Source organism: Xyrauchen texanus, chromosome 48, assembly GCF_025860055.1.
Source record: "Xyrauchen texanus isolate HMW12.3.18 chromosome 48, RBS_HiC_50CHRs, whole genome shotgun sequence".
NCBI lineage: Eukaryota > Metazoa > Chordata > Actinopteri > Cypriniformes > Catostomidae > Xyrauchen > Xyrauchen texanus.
In genome coordinates this window covers 16359239-16378809 of record NC_068323.1, presented here as the reverse complement: position 1 = coordinate 16378809, position 19571 = coordinate 16359239, and the positions used below count along the sequence as shown (strand labels likewise).

At 35.5% G+C, this 19571-nt stretch overlaps 1 protein-coding gene across 1 annotated transcript; it reads left to right on the top strand.

Moving 5' to 3' along the window:
* Positions 1-2918: 2918 nt before the first annotated feature.
* LOC127639861 (protein CLEC16A homolog) lies at positions 2919-17922 on the top strand. The gene is made up of 7 exons (XM_052122157.1): positions 2919-3046; positions 3137-3218; positions 9751-9807; positions 10355-10411; positions 15893-15949; positions 16710-16766; positions 17689-17922. Exons 2-7 carry the CDS (start codon positions 3173-3175, stop codon positions 17823-17825), a joined length of 411 nt encoding a protein of 136 aa, XP_051978117.1. The 5' UTR covers positions 2919-3046; positions 3137-3172; the 3' UTR covers positions 17826-17922.
* The last annotated feature ends 1649 nt before the right edge of the window (positions 17923-19571 follow it).

Below are 19571 nucleotides of genomic sequence, written 5' to 3'. Positions count from 1 at the left end.
CATATGCATGTTTTTTTAACAGTACTTTTGATTAACTAGCTACAGTATATTTTTGTATTCTTATCTTGATGTAACAATTACACGTTACACATTCACACACAACTTTTTATTGATCATCTAAAAGACCTCCCAGATATTTAAAGTTGATTATTATCTTTCATACAGACAGTAGGTTGTCACTTTGAGTTTTTATCTGTGTATGCCTCTCTCTCTCTCTCTCTCTTTCTCACTTCTGTGCTACTCAAACAAGCGGGAAACCAAAAAAGAGAGGAAAGAAAAAAAAAGTACAGGCAAGGAAGTGGTATCTTGCAGTGCTACCTACTTGCAGAGGCCTTGGAAAGTGAGATACATTCTTTACATAATTTTGTAAGCTTTACAAGTTAGGCTGCAGAAAATATTACATTTTTATGTAGTCTCAACTTGCGTAGATTAGGCACTTTGTAGACATTAATGCTATGACTATAAAGCTTAAAACTATATATATATATATATATATATATATATATATATATATATATATATATACACACACACTTTCAAAGTTTTAAATGTTCAAAATGGCATGGTTAAAAACACTTTGCATCTGGAAATGTCTTGCAGGTGCTATTGCATATATTTTATGTATTTTGAGTATTTTTATGTATTCAGTGTTGTCTGTATATGTGAAGCACCATGACAGTCTGAATGAATTGCCCCATGGGGATTAATAAAGCTCTAAATGTAAACGTATATTGTAGCCTGGATTTTTTTTTGCAAATCAGTGTATTTTAACATCTTATCAGTGACTAACAAGAAATAAGCTGCAGATGAAATTAATTGTTCAAATAGAACTGTATTTGCTAATGTAACTACACATTAGCAAATAGATTTATGGTTTTGTACTTAAGCAATAAGGCACTTCCTAAACTGGGGCTGTGGTGGCTCAGCGGTTAAGGCTCTGGGTTACTGACATAAGATGCCTCTGTTGGGTCCTTGAACAAGGCCCTTGATCCTATCTGCTCCAGGGGTACCATATCATGGCTGACCCTGTGCTCTGACCCCAGCTTAGCTGGGATATGCAAAAAAATGTAATAAAAAAAAAAGTAAATCACTGTATATTTGCAAATGTATGTGTGACAAAAAAAAATACAAAATGTAAACATTTTGAGAATCATTGCTAAAGTGCATTGTGGTGTTGCAACCCTCTCAGATGGGACTACATTTTCAATATTGCACTGCCTTGAGCTTCTACAGAACAAATTCAGTAAGTGCATTCATTAATCCCTCCATTAGAAGATATAGTACCTGAAATGTTAGGCTGACCTTACTGTAAATTTGGTGAAATTAGGTTGAAAGTTCTGCTGCTGAAATCGGTCTGTGCTCACCAAAATTCAGACCAATTCCCCCAGTGGCTGAAGCTGTAAATGTTGTTTAAAGTATGGACTCTTGTGAGCGCCATTTGTTTTGGGTGAAATTTCTACACAGTGGCTCCAAAAGAAAGTTGTCTTTTTAGTTGTAAATCATGTGAAGTGTAATCATGCAAAAATGTCTAATGGGACATGCCGCTTGTCATTAATTCGGCAGAATGGGGTCAATTTCATTCTACATGAACATTGTGAAGCAGCTTGTGGATTTCTTGTGTGATCGTGAAAACTTAGGTTAATAGTTTGCTTCTATAGGTAGTGTGTGTTAATATACAAAGCATCTGGTTGAATAGTGTTTTGTGTAATAACTGTAACTATTTATGTTTTAGCATAGCTGGAACTCTGTAAAGACTAATCAGTATTAAGCAGCTTGACTAGCCATTTTCTAGAAATTAATAACGAAATTAAATTAATAAAGTTTTATTAGTAAAAGTATTATCATTAAGTAACTACTGTATTTCATTTCCAAGACAAATTTGTATCATTACAAGTTCTAACTTCATGTTTTGGAATTCTTATATCAAGGGTTCTACATAAGACATGTAATCATAATTCACAATAATATGCAATAGAATAATGTGTCTTTGTCCTGTGATTCATTTATGCAGACACCTGTCTATAGTATTTCGTTTTTTACATCAACATGATGACATGGGAAATCGACATTCTGCTTCCGAATGTTCATGTTCCCTGAAATCAATCCCATACTGCCGAGTTAATGAGAAGCCCTTTCCACCATTAGAGAATTTTGCATAATTTCAAATGTGTTCATATTTTCCTGTGGCGCTACTGAGCAACCTTCAAGATACAGGGTCTGTTCTCATGGAAACCAGGAAATAGTTACGTTCATGTAAACAATGGTGAGCATTATTCGGAGGTTGTCTTTCTGCTCTAAAATAACAAATGTAGCTCTACTGACAGTTAGGTTTAGGGTTGGGGTTTGGGTAAGTGTGTATGGTTGATTAATTATCCATGCCTGTTTCCTTTATTACTTCATTAACAACTAAAAATACAACTCGATTTTTGCGCCACCATGTGGACATTTCACCGCAATGTCATTTCCAGTTTCGGCAGTTTGAATTTCGGTAAGCATAAATGGGAAAATGTAAGCATAAACTTTCGACTCACTATCACCGAATTCACAGTCAGATCAGTCTGTAAATTAGAGTTTTGAAATTAGCCTTGTAAAATGCTTTGTGTAATTCTGTCAGTGTCTGTTGAGAAGGTGTTCTAAGCATTAAAGAAAAGCATTATTTTGCTTTACGGTGATGCTTTGATCTGAGCTATGTAACAAATGTCTTGTGATCATGTTTGACTTGAAACTAGAATGTCTTCAAATGTTCAGACTGGAGATTTGACCAGATTTCATTTTCTGAATGTGTTGACCACCACTACCAGTCCTCAATGGGCTAAAATGAGATCTTATTCTCTCATTTCCATTTGAAGGTCATGACTCTGTACAAGTCGAAAGATGTGTGGCGTAGATGAAAATGCAACTTCCTGTTAAGAAAGGGCCTTAACGCAAAGCTGAAGGAGAGAGTGTCTTTGACACTAGAGACTCTGTCTGCAGTCCCAAAAAAAGAAGCGTGAGGAGTTTAAGCCACAAGTGCAAATAGACCAATTGATTAGACGAATAAGAAAACGTAAGATAAAAAGACAAAACAAACCGAGATAGACCAGAAAGTCTTTAAGCGTTCAGATTGTTAACTCCGATCTGTGTCTGTTTCAAACAGGACTTATGGTGTCTTAGAAGAGGTGGACTCTTGGATATGGCGAGATTTTTTGTCTTGGTTTTTGTCCTATGCTTTTTTCAATGTAAGTACAAAACCTTTATCTCAAAAATATCTCAGCAAGAGATTTCTACATTTTTGTTGGTACTATGTATGTATATATATTGACATATCTTCATAAATGTTTTTTCTGAACATGTACTGCTAACTGCAGGTAGTAGTGACTTTGGAAATTAATTTAGCTCATAACAGATTTAGCTCAACTTTAGTTGTTGTTGGTTTTAGTGTAGAATTGTACATTTTTTGGTCTCATATCCATGATGTTAGTTACATTGGAAATTATAAATATAGATTATAGGATCATGATTTACCAGCTCTATTAATTAATTTAACATTTTAAATGGCTAAACTTAATAAATTAATGAAGGAACGTATAATCTTGACAGACATGTCAATGATAATCCGAAGTTGGCGAGTTCATGCAGGATGAACATATTTTGCTTACAGATTCCAGAATTATCTGAGTATTTTAATACATCTGAGAAAGAGGGCATTATTAGTTGTTATTATTTTACTGATATCAGTGGCAGAGAAGAAGAGGAATTCTCTTTAGACAGTCAACGTGAGAAGTTATTGCTTCATAAAGCATTGAAGTCAAAACAAAGCTTTCGTAATCTCATAAATGAATGCTCTACAAAACTTTTAACATGTGATTTTTCAAAGCGATCTTTGGCGGGACACTTTGGCGTGGTGTGTATAGTGTATAGTCGGCATTACCTATTGAAGGGGCTGTCAGAGATAAGGCTGATGTTTGGGCGTATCCCCTCAAGCTGTCTTGAAGTTCTACTGGATTTGACTGGTGTTTAGAGACTGTGCTGTTAGTCAATCACTCCTGACTCCAGCATCTTTCTCCTGACAAATTTTGATGGATGCTGTTCACAGCCTGTTTGTTATTTTAGAGTGTGAGTGCTGTCCTAAACTCCTATACTCAGCTTCTTGGAACCCTCTTTCAAACAAGACCCCTTTTTTTGCTACAGTATATAGAGTTGGGTTTTTAGAGTTGGATAATTCCTTTTTTTGGAACGTACCTCACATAGTAACTTTTAAATGTGTTAACTGTCATTTTTTTTTTTTTAATATGACTGAGTCAAACTGAATACATTTGGTTACACATTTATTATATTATATTATTCACTTTCTCTTAGTTGTCACATTGCACTCATTGCATGTTGGTTCAGATGCCTTGCCCCTGACCACTTCCTTTTTCCATTTTGAGGCAGTTTCTGTGCCTTGCAAATGTATCAGCTAAAATGGTGTTCATGAGAGTTTCTGAAAAACTAATGCAGTAAGAGGAAGAAGTGTATTAAAAGGTGTGTTTGACTATTTATTTCAAAGCACTGTGGGTTCAGAACGGATATGAATCTTTTTGACTGCACTGTACATGCAAATCATGTAGAAAAGGAAGATTGAGATCGAAAGATGGGCCTCTGATATTGAGGGCTGCTTATAGGCCTGAACAATTAGATACATGTATATATATATTTAGACAAGATGGAAGTGCAGCTGAATATTTCTGGCTTAAACCATGTTAAAAGTGCAACAGAGTCACAGTGTTTACACTTTTGGGGGAAATGACCAACAAATGACTTACTTATAAGCTGGGGTAGATGAAAGTGTTTTAGCATTGAAAAAAGGATGCAAATCACCTTAATAAATTCAAGGTTTTAAGGATACAAGGCACCACTCAGTACAGAAACGTATGATGTCAGAAATATTTATTTTGGCTGGACTGGGAAGAGAAATCGGCCCGGGATTTTACATAGAAACTAGCCCAAAATGTTCACTTTCCTTTTCTGCATATCGCGGCACCATTTTGTGGTCCGTTCTGCATTAGGCGGCAGCTCATTTTCGCTTATTGGCAAATGAGAATTTGTCCAATTGGCAAGTTTTGCGACCGACCCTAACATTAGGTTCGGGTAAAAATTATGTTTGTCCCAACATATAACCATTTCTAATGTGTCTCCAAAGAACTGGCAAGGACTTTGATGGGAGAGAGTCATTTCCAATTATAGATTCTTCCTACATTATAGATATTTGGCTCATTTTCAGTAAACAAAGTCAAAAGCTAATAAACAAAATAAAACAAAAATAAATCTGGATTTTGTTTTTGTGGAAGGCACAAGCAAGAACCCAAGTGGATAACATTCCTTCCAATTCCTTTGTATGTTTCATATTCAGTTAGAATCATTCTTTCTTGTATAGTCTTAAGATAAAGATGAGTTTTAATCGTTGTTTAATTCCAACAATTAGCTTTGGCATAATTTACATACGAAGCAAGTTTTTTTTAAACTTTTTAAAAGCAAGGCAGTCAAATGAAATGCATTAAAAATGTATGCTCAGATAATATCATTACAAAGCTTCTCTAAAATAGTACTTAAAAATGAAAACCATTGTTGTTTAACAGAGTAAACATGTGGATAGTCAGTCATGATTCTCATACTGTCATGTTCCATTAAACAGTTGGGCCTGCTATAACAGCCACAACGAAATGCACACCTCAAGTTGTGAACCAACTCAAAGTCTTTCTAGCAAGTCAGCCTACTGTCGGCCATCTTTGGAACGCTCTCAGTAGGCTATTTCCATTCATGCCAGTGCAGCTACTATCTACTAAAATGGAGAGACACCGAAATCTCCAAACCGGTTGGTCAAGATTATGATCATAGAACATATTTCAAATTAGCAATAAAATGGGATAAAATTGGAATCATAAATTGTACTTCTTTACCTTATTTTACGCACAATTTTCCCGGCTTGTATAGCTGATGCGCATGCACATTAGCGAGTTGATTGACAGTCAATGTCTGTATCTAAAAGGTGATTGGCTCTTTTACCTGTAAGACGGGACTTCCTTTCTACATCCGTTGACCGTTGAGCAATACCACATCTGGCAAAGAATATAATTACTCCTGCTCTGATGTTTCTCAGATTGTCATCATGACAATGCATTGAGTAGGACTACAGTGTTGCAGCATCAATGTTGATCAATTGATTTGTTGTGCACACAGTCTTTATATTTGGGTGACGAGACTTGTTTTAGGTTTTTTAAAGTGTTATATTGAGCTTGATACAAAGTTATCATTGAAATATTCTGTAGGTAATTGTCTGTGAATTTCTAAAATTCTGATTTAGAAACAGTCTGATCTCACTGTAAATTCAGCAACAAGAGGTTGAAAGTTCTTCAGATAACGTTGTTGGAAAGAACATGTTTTGTACAAATCAAGGGAAGGAATATATTTTAGGTGCCGTGATCTGACAACGTAAGTTTTTCAAAGCTTTTAATCACATTTTGCCTTCATTTGTTCGTTTTGAATGGTGAGTAAAAAATGTAGTATTTCAATGAATATGAGTTCACAAACGATGCACGCATAATACAGTAATTAAAAGAATGAGCAAAACTCTTCAAACAGTTTTAGATGGAGTTGCCCATAGCATGTCATCCCGCATGACTTCCCTTATAATGTTCTGGAAAATCCCTGTGGCAAATTTTGTCACATATTTTTTTACATGGAAATGAGCATTGTGGCAAATTCCACTGGTTTGCCATAAAAGTTTTGTCCAGTAGCGGCAAATTGTGCATCGTTGCCAAACATTTGCTGCAGGTTCACCACTTCCAGTGAAGAGCTGCAAACATATGCCAATAATTTGCAGCAAATTGCAAAGATTATTTCCATGTGAACATAACAAGTGGCGAATTTGCCAGAACTCCAGATTTTTGTAAGAGTTGTACACCTCCCAAAAGTATTTTGGCCCCACAAAGATGTAAAGGCCATAAACAATTACCATAAAAATACAGCAAGATATTTTACTGTACATTTAGAAGTTTCATGAGCCAAATATACGAACAGTAGTTCAAACGCAACAAAAGAAGAGAAACCAAAAAGTCACTGCCCGTGGAAGGAAGAAGGGGGAAGGGTTTTTGTAGAACTACAGGAAGATGTGGTTGAGAAACTGAAATAGTTTGTGTTCATTCTGTGTTCACTCTGTATTTCCTTGGCAGCCAGGTTATACCACACACAGACCACTACTAGTACCTCCCTTCCTGTTTCTGAGACTGACCAAAGCCAATGGTTTACTAGGAGCTGATTTTTCAATGGGGTTTCACAAAATAACAGTGCCATTGGACTTTCATTTGAAAGTCTCTTATTCGTATTAATTCAAGCCAATATTTGATCTATTTATGAACTGAGCTGATTGATTGTTAGGGAACTTTTTACCATTTCCTTGCTTAATAATTTGTCAAATACGTTCTGCACTGGTTGAATCGTTTAAAATATAGTCATTGCAAAATTTCAACATCCAAGGTTTTGGTGTCACAAGAGATCTTAATACACTGTAAAATTGAAACTGCAGGATTTACCTTAAAGAGCAATTTCAAATTTTTGCTGGTGTAACCTCATATATTCAGGTTGATTTGATCATATTATTGACTTAATCAATTACTTTAGATGCTATAGGGTTAATGTGCCCAAAAATGAAAATTCTGTTGTCATTTACTCAAGCTAAAGTTCCAAACCCGAATGACTTACTTTCTTCGGTGGATCAGAAGAGGAGAACTTTTGAAAGATGTTACCTTATGTTAACCTTTCTAGAAGAAGCTTCATTTAACTTTATAAATGCAGTTTTAGTATTTCAGTGAAAGATTGAGGTTGACAAGAGTGAACATGTGCTGTTTTGTACCTTGATAAATAGATGTTGAATCAAGGCTGTAGCAGTCATTTTAAGATTGGGAGGACACATCTGTGACTAGGTGGCTCACTCAAACCCAACACTAGTGCAGTATTAATATTTTACAGTATATATTAAGATATAAGTATTATGTACTTGTATTTGTAGTATTTTAAAGATGCAAGTATTGCAAACTAATTGCAAACATTTGCTAAATCAGCTGCAAAAATAAAGGGCATCTTGTGGAGCACCTGCTTCTGTTTCACACATGACAATAAAAGACTGAGCACAAGCTGGTCCTGAATAAATGATTTATCAATTACAATAATGACAATTGTGCATGTGCACAATTTTATTTCTTACTCTGTGGGATTTAATTGTATCCAAGTGGCTTAAGTGTTTTGTCTACATTCACCAAAATGTGTTCAGATCCATTTAACAATTCATTCAGTGACAATTTCTGGTGATGCCAGAAGGTGGTGACAAATGAGTGTCTTGTGAGAAATTTGTCACTGAAACAACGATCAAAAGAAAATGTACAGATCTACAAAGAGACTTTAGTAGGGGTTTTAAGCATTATAAGAACAAAGCAAATCTATCATTTCCCTACAGTGTGTGAAATGCTGAGCATGACTTTTATCAAAAGACAACAATAATAGTCTTATAATAGTTATGAGTTTCAATAATGTCAGTATATTTTCATGTATAAATAAGCATGTCTACATACTATATCTATTGACTTGTTCTAAGTGTTCTAAGAACACAGCAGATCTATCCTATTATGTAAAAGACGTTTTGGCTGATGAAACTCACCTGTGATTGGATGAATGGTTGCTTAATCAGCCCAAAGAAACAAAAAGTGAAGAATACGGTATACAAATCCACCATTTGGGCTCAGTATGGGGTTAGCTTGAAAAAGTGTGGGGGGGGACCAGATCACCTTTTTAAAGAGTTCGGGGATGTGTCCCTCACTTAAGAAGCAGCTTGAGGGCTGGAAAGTGGAGATTTACAGGCTTTTACCAATATGTCGATTTGTACGGGATTAATATTACCTGGGGTTATTTTTACAGGCCATTTTACAGTAGGTTAAACATGCTGTAATTGTTACTGGCGCAGGAACCCGAAAAATCACTGACATGATCGATTCGCATGGGAATAAAATGACTGAGAAGCTCTGGTAATTGTTACATTACTCCACGTCCCCATATAAAACTAATCCTGTCCGCATAGGGCTTTAGTCAAATAGCAATATGTAACATAGTTAAAAATGGGAAAGGAAGAGGCGGGAACTGGCAGGAACCGGCTGAACAGTCAAAATAATACTTAATTTATAAAAAAGACACACAAACACACACATGGCAGCTGCATGTGGCTCTCTCTCTCCCGAACTGCCGCATCCCGCTGCACTTATTCCTCTCCTCGGCTGATTAGCCCAATTGGGGGCTGGGCGTGTGTAGTCATGGCCCGGCCCCGCCCTCTTCCTCGTCACACAATGTCAAATGTAAAAAGATTGAGGAATACTAGAAAAGTTTGAGCATAACTCCAAATAATAAATGAGGTACATGGTGGAGTCAGGTCTCGGGTCACTAAAGACCAGAGGCATGCATTAAAGGGTTAATATGAGGTCATTAAAACTACATGCATACAGTGATTATAGAAGAGTTTGCAAAAAGCAGTTTAAAATAGTTTTCGATGGAATAAAGCACGCTACATTGCAGTACATGTCAACTTTCCAAATGCTTATCACTGAGTGTTACTGAATCCTCTCTTGATACAGTAAGGAAGCTTTTTGTGGGTAATAATGTACTTAATTTATAAATCAGGGAAACAAACTTTGTCATGCATGAAAACTACTTTAAGTCTGGTTTAAACTCTGTGATTGTGTCAAATAGGTGAACCTGTCAACTTAACCACACCCTCACCCTCACCCACTTCTGCAGCTGTTTCAGGTAACCATGACAACACTCATCACCACAGCAGACACACACTCCTGCATTACTTCTTGCAACCAAGCAATTGCATTCATGACCTCTGACACCCATCCTCCCAACATGCTGCATTGCAAACTCTCAAACTCTCGCCACCATTGTGAATTAATAGTAATAAATTAGGATTGCGTTATTTGGGTTTCATGGAGGAGATTTTGTTTATTGTGAGAGAGCTCTATATCACAAGTAGTCAACCGGATTTTCTTCAGGACTTGAGGATTTTACAAGGACAGCTAGCAACCCAACCGTGAACTGCATTGGCCCAACAACTATATGCTAAATTATTAATATGATACAGGCTTACTAGAACTAGATTGACCATGTTGTAAATGGTTTTCAGCTGACAATAATTCACTGCACTGCATTTTGGTACTTCACCAAGTACCAAATAGTTTGATTGAATGCCTATTTATTTTGCTACTTGACTATGCACAATAATGTGGTAAATGAATTGTATTATTGGCATTTAGAATGTTTATTATTATTTTTTTTAAACCTTTGATTAAAGGCAATCTGACCAACTCCTTGAATTCTGACACTCAAGCAAACACAAATACCACAGGAGGTAAATCTACAGCACCTCATCAACCTCACACTCTTGCATTATTATTCTTGCACTCACCACCTCTCCTCACTCTGACCTCCATCTTCTCATCACGCTTTGCTTCAAGAGGCCGTTTTCATAAATTTTGCATAATTTAGATGTATGTTATATGTACTTCTATTATTAAAAATACTTTTTGGCTATGGCAAGCTACTCATTATAGAGTGTATCTAGTTAACGGTGTTCGGTAGATTACCTAAAAAATTTAATCCAGTACTGATTAGAAATTACACGTGATAAAATTGTAATACAGTAATGTTATCTTTTTAAATAACACTTTGTAGGTAATATAATTGGATTACTTTTGGATTACCCATTGCTTGTATCATTCATTTAACTCTTTTCATTAAAAATGTATAAACATGAAATCAATTGGCAACTTTGTCAGTCACTCATTAAAGCGAAAGTACAATACTTAAAGCGGCATGAAAAACTAACATGTCAGAGAAAATGGAAGACTATAGCCACACATGAAACCTGTTCAACTGCAGTAAAATAATTGGGATGCCTTTATGGGTAAATGTTCCACATTGTATTTCCACATCATCTTTTCTCGATTTGCCAATATTCACATGTCAGCATCAATACATCAGTGATCTGCTAATTGTTCAGTTTAAATGCATGAGGTTTGATCACATGGTCAAGGAAAGGATTAAATAGGATTGTAACTTTTGCTATTCCTCTTTTTCTCTGGCTTCCTCTTATATCTGGGCTCTGCTCTTGGGCAGCTGGGTTACAGGCCATTAGTCCAGACTCCAGACCTCTTTCGACCCTTTCTCTGTCTTCCTATCTTTTGGTCTTTGTCACACTTTTCAGTGTGCATCCTGGTTTCATCTACATATTTTTGAATTATAACTTTTACATTGAAATTGTCTCCATCTGATGTAACATTTGAAGATATTTTAAGACATTTACTGTAATTAAAAAAGTTGTCTTTAATCCATTTCTAGTTTAATGTCAATGTGCAAACAGTATTAAGATTCAACATTTGAGTGTTAGATATTGCATTTCAATAAGGTTATAATAAGGAAAGAATTTAGCTATTCTAATTGCATGTATTACCGTTGCTGGTATAAGGAGCACAGAAGGTGGTAATAGACAGAAGTACACAGTTTTATACCATTATGCTTTTAACATTTCTTCAGTCATTTCCCCATTACTACAGCTTAACCCGTAACACTGTTTGTCATCAACTTGCTTTTCCCTTTGCCGTAAGCCCCTCACCTGCACACATTTTACACAAACCTCAAAATCAACTGATAGAACCAAAGGTAAGCACTTTTAACATAAGTGTTTCACTCTGTAGAACCAATGTTTTGTACTTGAGACTCGACTTCAGAATTCATATACATAGCATAATCGCAAGGTGATGTATTTTACTATAATGCATTCAATTGCTATGTGTAATTGAATTAAACACTTTGTAGTAAATCATTACAGTGTTCAGTCCATTTGAACTCTTCTATATTGTCAACAACCACCTTCACAAGTTACAGTTCACCTACAAACACCGCCATCAAAACTCTCACCTCTTTTTGTAATACAAACTGCACACTGAAAAACTGACTGAGCAAACTTGTTCAAATTGATTGAGTAAACTCAGTTGAATGAGTAATATCATCTCAAAAACTAGAGTAATTAAGTTCACTTAACTTGGTCATCATATAGAATGAACTGAACTTAAACTTGCTATATATATGTTGTTGTTTCAATTTAATCATTTGAATTGAATGGACTCAAATTTAGGTCATACAATAAAACAGCTCAAATAAAGAAGATTATGACAAATTTTAGGTTGATCTATAAATCAACTTATTTCTCCACAGAAATATATATAAACATGTACTTCAGTTGCACTTGCACAAGGAGAACTAAAACGGTTAACAGAATCCAACTTGACCAAAGGGGACACCGACCATCCTAATGCTGACATCACACTAAACATTTTGCCAAAAAAACAACAACGTAATACTACAAAAGAGCTGAAACCTCTTTGAAAACTATTTAAATGTCCCCATAAGTCTCCTTAGACCAAAGAAACATAATTCAAGAATTCAAGCGAATTACAAGAAAATATTGTACTTAATCGTTTGAGTTAGTAACACTAAAAATCTTTCATGTAATATTTAATTAAGCCAGCTTGATTGTTCAAGTCATTACAACATTAATGGGTTTTCACTGCAGCACAGATCAGTTTCAGTTGGACTGAACTGATATTTTTGGCTGCGTCAAACTCTCATAACAAAATGTTGTGGGACAATCAATCATAGATTTATAAATGTTCCACAAAAGCAATGAACACATGAATCAGAATACTTCAATGCCTCAAAATCTGATCAAATGTGCTCATATGATCAGATAAATACAAGTGGGACACTTACGCTTATCTATGTATTTTGTGTCAATTCTTCCATTTCTAAAAATCTGTATTAAGCTCATTATTAACTGATATGGTATGACATTATTGTATCCATTTGGATCATATTTTAAACACAATAACAATGACAATTTATCAGAAAATGTCCCACTTTACCTGTATTCATCCTATTTGTCCACATAATGGACATTGACCATTGAATTGTCATTTAGGGAATGGGTCTGAAACTAAGAACCAGACTGAGAATAAAACCTCTCCTAAACCCCCACTCACCACCTTGCATCAACACCACCCCAGCACCAAAGCGGCAGGTAGCAGTGTCATTTTTATGTATTTGAGAATTACATAAAGTGGCACAAGATATCACATTGTCATCATCTTGCTGTTCCCTTAGCTACAGGCCTCTTACCCACACACAATTTTACACAAACCCACAAACCAACAGATCCAGGTAATAATTCTCACCTTGAAATGTCTTCTTTCACCTGTGTTTTACTCTGTATAGTTCATATATGCTATTTAAACTGGCTTGTTTAAACTGTGCAGTTTCAAATATACTTTATACTAAAGTGTCATTTGTTAACAATATTACAGCATTTACTGTTATTTCTTTCTTACTATTAGCTAATACAATAAAAAATAATAATTCTTAGTTAATGTTTATATTACATTAATGTAAAGAAATATGTTATTTGTATTAAATATATTAAGTAGATATTATTTATGTCTAATAATAATAATAATAGTGTGTGCCTATTACTTCCTTCATAGCTCAGCCTCAATGTTCTTTGCACTTGTACAGTTGGAAATGAGAACTTTAGCAATATACGATTATTTAATTATGAGCATTGCAGTACAGTATATATAGTAAAGAGGTCAGCTCATTCTAATTGTCTGTTGTCATCTATCACTTTGACAAGGTGCAACTCATGACGTCAACTCATCTGCAAACACCGCTAAACTTCTCACCCCCACTCAATCCACCTCAACCTCACCTGCACACACCAGCACTGTCAACAGTCACACCGGTGTGCTTCTCTCTCTTTACTCTTTACAAATCATCACTCTTTAATGCAGGGTTGGGCTGCTACGCCCTTGTGTTGAATAAAAATAGAACAAGTACGTTGGTTAAAGTAATGAAATTACCTTTTTGTAAGAAGGTAATTGACTAAAAGGTAAACATGTATTAGAATGCATAAGAGAAAGTGTTTTCCTTTCACAGGTTCATTTTAAATTGTTGTATGATGTGACAAATGTAAACTTTTAAAAGTACTAATGGACACACTTTATATTAGATGGCCTTAATTACTATGTACTAACATTAAATACATACAAGACTTTTTGTTTACTGTGTAGCTTCATGTTGTTCTGCAAACTTCCCACATTTGCTGCTACTGAGGTTGAGGTAGGTTTGGAGTAAGGGTAGGGTTAGGATTAGGTGTTAGTGGTTTGAGATTTTGGGGTAAGGGATGGGCTTGGGGTAAATTTAACAAAGTAACTACAAATGTGATTAAATGGTACATTTAAGTACATAGTAGTTCATGCCACCTAATATAAAGTAGGTCCGTACTAATATTCCATGTAGTCGCTCCATTAACCCTTAAATGAATGGGTGTTTTTCCAAATGATTACATACCTCGGGTCTTTAGAGAGAGAGAGAGAGAGAGAGAGAGAGAGAGAGAGAGAGAGATCCCATCACTAATGGATTTATAAAACGCACAGATAATATCCAATTTTCAAAATATTTTCAAGACAGAAAATAATAGAATAGATTATATTCTGATATAATTTATTTTTCATATATCAAAGAGATGATGCAACAAATACCGAGCAGGATTCATTACTTTCACACTGAAATTCATGAGATGCAACAGGCTGTCAAACACATATTGAGCAACATAATTCACATAAGTTTGAAATAGACACACATCTTGCATCATTTCATTAGTACACCCAAATGACAATAGCCATATCACACTGTTTATGTATTACACTTGCTATGGTTTACTTTCATGTTGCTTCCTAAGCCCTATTCAGACGTGATTCGTTTCCCAGACATATGTCTGTAAAGTTATTATTACTGCTGACGTCTGTAAAGTTTACCATCATTTTGCATGGGATAAAGGATGTCTGTAAAAATCACAGAGATGGGTGTGTCTACAGCATTTACACACTGTTGTCAGCTAACTAACCTACTGGAAAATGATACCGTACCTGTGATTATTAGAAGAATTTGATTGGAATATCTGGCTAAATAGAACAGAATTAGTGACATTAACAAGCATGCAATCATATATTACACTCTTTAATGAAAAATATGGACAATCCCTTCACATTACGTAATTTTATGTTCTGAAACCCGGGCTCAACACAATTTCCCCCACTCGCTCAACCCTGTCCGAATAGTTAGTCAAATAGCAATATGTAACATAGTTAAAAATGGGAAAGGAAGAGGCGGGAACCAGCAGGAACCAGCTGAACAGTCAAAATAATACTTAATTTATAAAAAAGACACACAAACACACACATGGCAGCTGCATGTGGCTCTCTCTCTCCCGAACTGCCGCATCCCGCTGCACTTATCCCTCTCCTCGGCTGATTAGCCCAATTGGGGGCTGGGCGTGTGTAGTCATGGCCCAGCCCCGCCCTCTTCCTCGTCACACAATGTCAAATGTAAAAAGATTGAGGAATACTAGAAAAGTTTGAGCATAACTCCAAAAAATAAATGAGGTACATGGTGGAGTCAGGTCTCGGGTCACTAAAGACCAGAGGCATGCATTAAAGGGTTAATATGAGGTCATTAAAACTACATGCATACAGTGATTATAGAAGAGTTTGCAAAAAAGCAGTTTAAAATAGTTTTCGATGGAATAAAGCACGTTACATTGCAGTACATGTCAACTTTCCAAATGCTTATCACTGAGTGTTACTGAATCCTCTCTTGATACAGTAAGGAAGCTTTTTGTGGGTAATAATGTACTTAATTTATAAATCAGGGAAACAAACTTTGTCATGCATGAAAACTACTTTAAGTCTGGTTTAAACTCTGTGATTGTGTCAAATAGGTGAACCTGTCAACTTAACCACACCCTCACCCTCACCCACTTCTCCAGCTGTTTCAGGTAACCATGACAACACTCATCACCACAGCAGACACACACTCCTGCATTACTTCTTGCAACCAAGCAATTGCATTCATGACCTCTGACACCCATCCTCCCAACATGCTGCATTGCAAACTCTCAAACTCTCGCCACCATTGTGAATTAGTAGTAATAAATTAGGATTGCGTTATTTGGGTTTCATGGAGGAGATTTTGTTTATTGTGAGAGAGCTCTATATCACAAGTAGTCAACCGGATTTTCTTCAGGACTTGAGGATTTTACAAGGACAGCTAGCAACCCAACCGTGAACTGCATTGGCCCAACAACAATATGCTAAATTATTAATATGATACAGGCTTACTAGAACTAGATTGACCATGTTGTAAATGGTTCTCAGCTGACAATAATTCACGGCACAAAATTATTTGCGGTCGGCACAAACCATATTTTATCGATTAAAGGTGTGTCCTCTTTTTTTTCTGTTATGTTTTTATTTGTGCCATTAACATGCCAGTTGGTTATATGAATTCTACGTCCAATGCTAAAAAAAAAACTGTTCAGTAATCAGTCACATAATGTAAATCTATCTTCCAAAGAGAAACACAGGCAAGGAATGTGTCACTGTTTTGTGAAAGTTACTTTTTTCTTTTTTTGATATTCTACTCTGTTATAGATTGTGATGTGCATTGAACACGTGGGTCAGAAATACATTTGTGAAATCTTGATATGCTTATATATGTTCTCACAGTACCAACCTATTTTAAACCTTTGATTAAAGGCAATCTGACCAACTCCTTGAATTCTGACACTCAAGCAAACACAAATACCACAGGAGGTAAATCTACAGCACCTCATCAACCTCACACTCTTGCATTATTATTCTTGCACTCACCACCTCTCCTCACTCTGACCTCCATCTTCTCATCACGCTTTGCTTCAAGAGGCCATTTTCATACATTTTGCATAATTTAGATGTATGTTATATGTACTTCTATTATTAAAAATACTTTTTGGCTATGGCAAGCTACTCATTATAGAGTGTATCTAGTTAACGGTGTTCGGTAGATTACCTAAAAAATGTAATTCAGTGCTGATTAGAAATTACACATATAAAATTGTCTTTTTAAATAACACTTGGTAGGTAATATAATTGGATTACTTTTGGACATCACACTAAACTTTTTGCCAAAAAAAAAACAACGTAAGACTACAAAAGAGCTGAAACCTCTTTGAAAACTATTTCAAATCAAATCAAATCACTTTATTGTCACACTACCATGTACACAAGTGCAACTTTAATTAAGCCAGCTTGATTTTTCAAGTCATGACAACATTAATGGGTTTTCACTGCAGCACAGATCAGTTTCAGTTGGACTGAACTGATATTTTTGGCTGCGTCAAACTCTCATAACAAAATGTTGTGGGACAATCAATCATAGATTTATAAATGTTCCACAAAAGCAATGAACACATGAATCAGAATACTTCAATGCCTCAAAATCTGATCAAATGTGCTCATATGATCAGATAAATAAAGTGGGACACTTACGCTTATCTATGTATTTTGTGTCAATTCTTCCATTTCTAAAAATCTGTATTAAGCTCATTATTAACTGATATGGTATGACATTATTTTATCCATTTGGATCATATTTTAAACACAACAACAATGACAATTTATCAGAAAATGTCCCACTTTACCTGTATTCATCCTATTTGTCCACATAATGGACATTGACCATTGAATTGTCATTTAGGGAATGGGTCTGAAACTAAGAACCAGACTGAGAATAAAACCTCTCCTAAACCCCCACTCACCACCTTGCATCAACACCACCCCAGCACCACAGCGGCAGGTAGCAGTGTCATTTTTATGTATTTGAGAATTACATAAAGTGGCACAAGATATCACATTGTCATCATCTTGCTGTTCCCTTAGCTACAGGCCTCTTACCCACACACAATTTTACACAAACCCACAAACCAACAGATCCAGGTAATAATTCTCACCTTGAAATGTCTTCTTTCACCTGTGTTTTACTCTGTATAGTTCATATATGCTATTTAAACTGGCTTGTTTAAACTGTGCAGTTTCAAATATACTTTATACTTTACACTAAAGTGTCATTTGTTAACAATATTACAGCATTTACTGTTATTTCTTTCTTACTATTAGCTAATACTATACAATTGTTCATTCTTAGTTAATGTTTATATTACATTAATGTAAAGAAATATTTTATTTTTCTTACATATATTAAGTAGATATTATTTATGTCTAATAATAATAATAATAGTGTGTGCCTATTACTTCCTTCATAGCTCAGCCTCAATGTTCTTTGCACTTGTACAGTTGGAAATGAGAACTTTGGCAATATACGATTATTTAATTATGAGCATTGCAGTACAGTATATAGAGTAAAGAGGTCAGCTCATTCTAATTGTCTGTTGTCATCTATCACTTTGACAAGGTGCAACTCATGACGTCAACTCATCTGCAAACACCGCTAAACCTCTCACCCCCACTCAATCCACCTCAACCTCACCTGCACACACCAGCACTGTCAACAGTCACACCGGTGTGCTTCTCTCTCTTTACTCTTTACAAATCATCACTCTTTAATGCAGGGGTGGGAATCTTTTCCCCATTAAGGGCCATTCAAGTATTTACGAAATTATCCGCGGGCTATGCGATTGCTTGCCATTTCTGATAGAGGGTTGAAATTAACGTATGCATTATTATTTAAAATTAATAATTTCACAAATGGTCTCGCAGGCCTTATTCGACCCTGAGGCCTGACGTTCCCCACCCCTGCTTTAATGTAACAAAATTGCCCAATGTATGATGATTAACTAACAGAAAACTTGTGTTTTCCACAGATACGTCAACACAACAATGTAAGTATTAACATATTATAACATAGTGTTGGGCAAGGAACCATTCATTGTGATGTTCAGAACATACTGTATAACGCTGTTTATTAATTTTGAATGTTTGCACGCCTTTACAAACAGGTGACTATAAGCTTGAGAATGACAGCGTTGTGATCATCAGTAATTTGAGTAACCAAAATTACATTCTCAAGATAACAAAAATTGCTAACCAGACGTCAGTTTATAATGAGACCATCAATGGAAATACTTCCTCCAAAATACCATTTAATGTGTTGGAGCCGTGCACCAATTACAGTATCAGTGTGGAAAGTTGCAGTCCCAGCGGTGGTTACAGTTATATTTCAAAAAGTAAGTGATTTACACAGGCAGACATTTTCCACTTATAACACTTGCCAGAGGTCAAGGTGAAGTTCTTTTAAATGACTTTTCTTTTCTGACATGTTAGACTGGTTAGATTTTGCTTCAACGTGACAATAATTAATTTAATGCTTTGTATTCATAACTTGCATTCATGTCTTTCACATGATTTAGAATACAATCAAAACAAGTTCAAGATGGACAGTATAAATACAGTACACCACCATACAGGGTGCTTATATTTTGCTGTTGTAAGCCACTGTACATTTGACTGTATATGCTGTATGCAATTTGCTGAATATAGATATGAAAAGTACTGTCTCTGATTCTTTTTAATTTCATTATTTGTTTATAGCCACAATAGGTGAAAGTCATTCTGAGAAACATG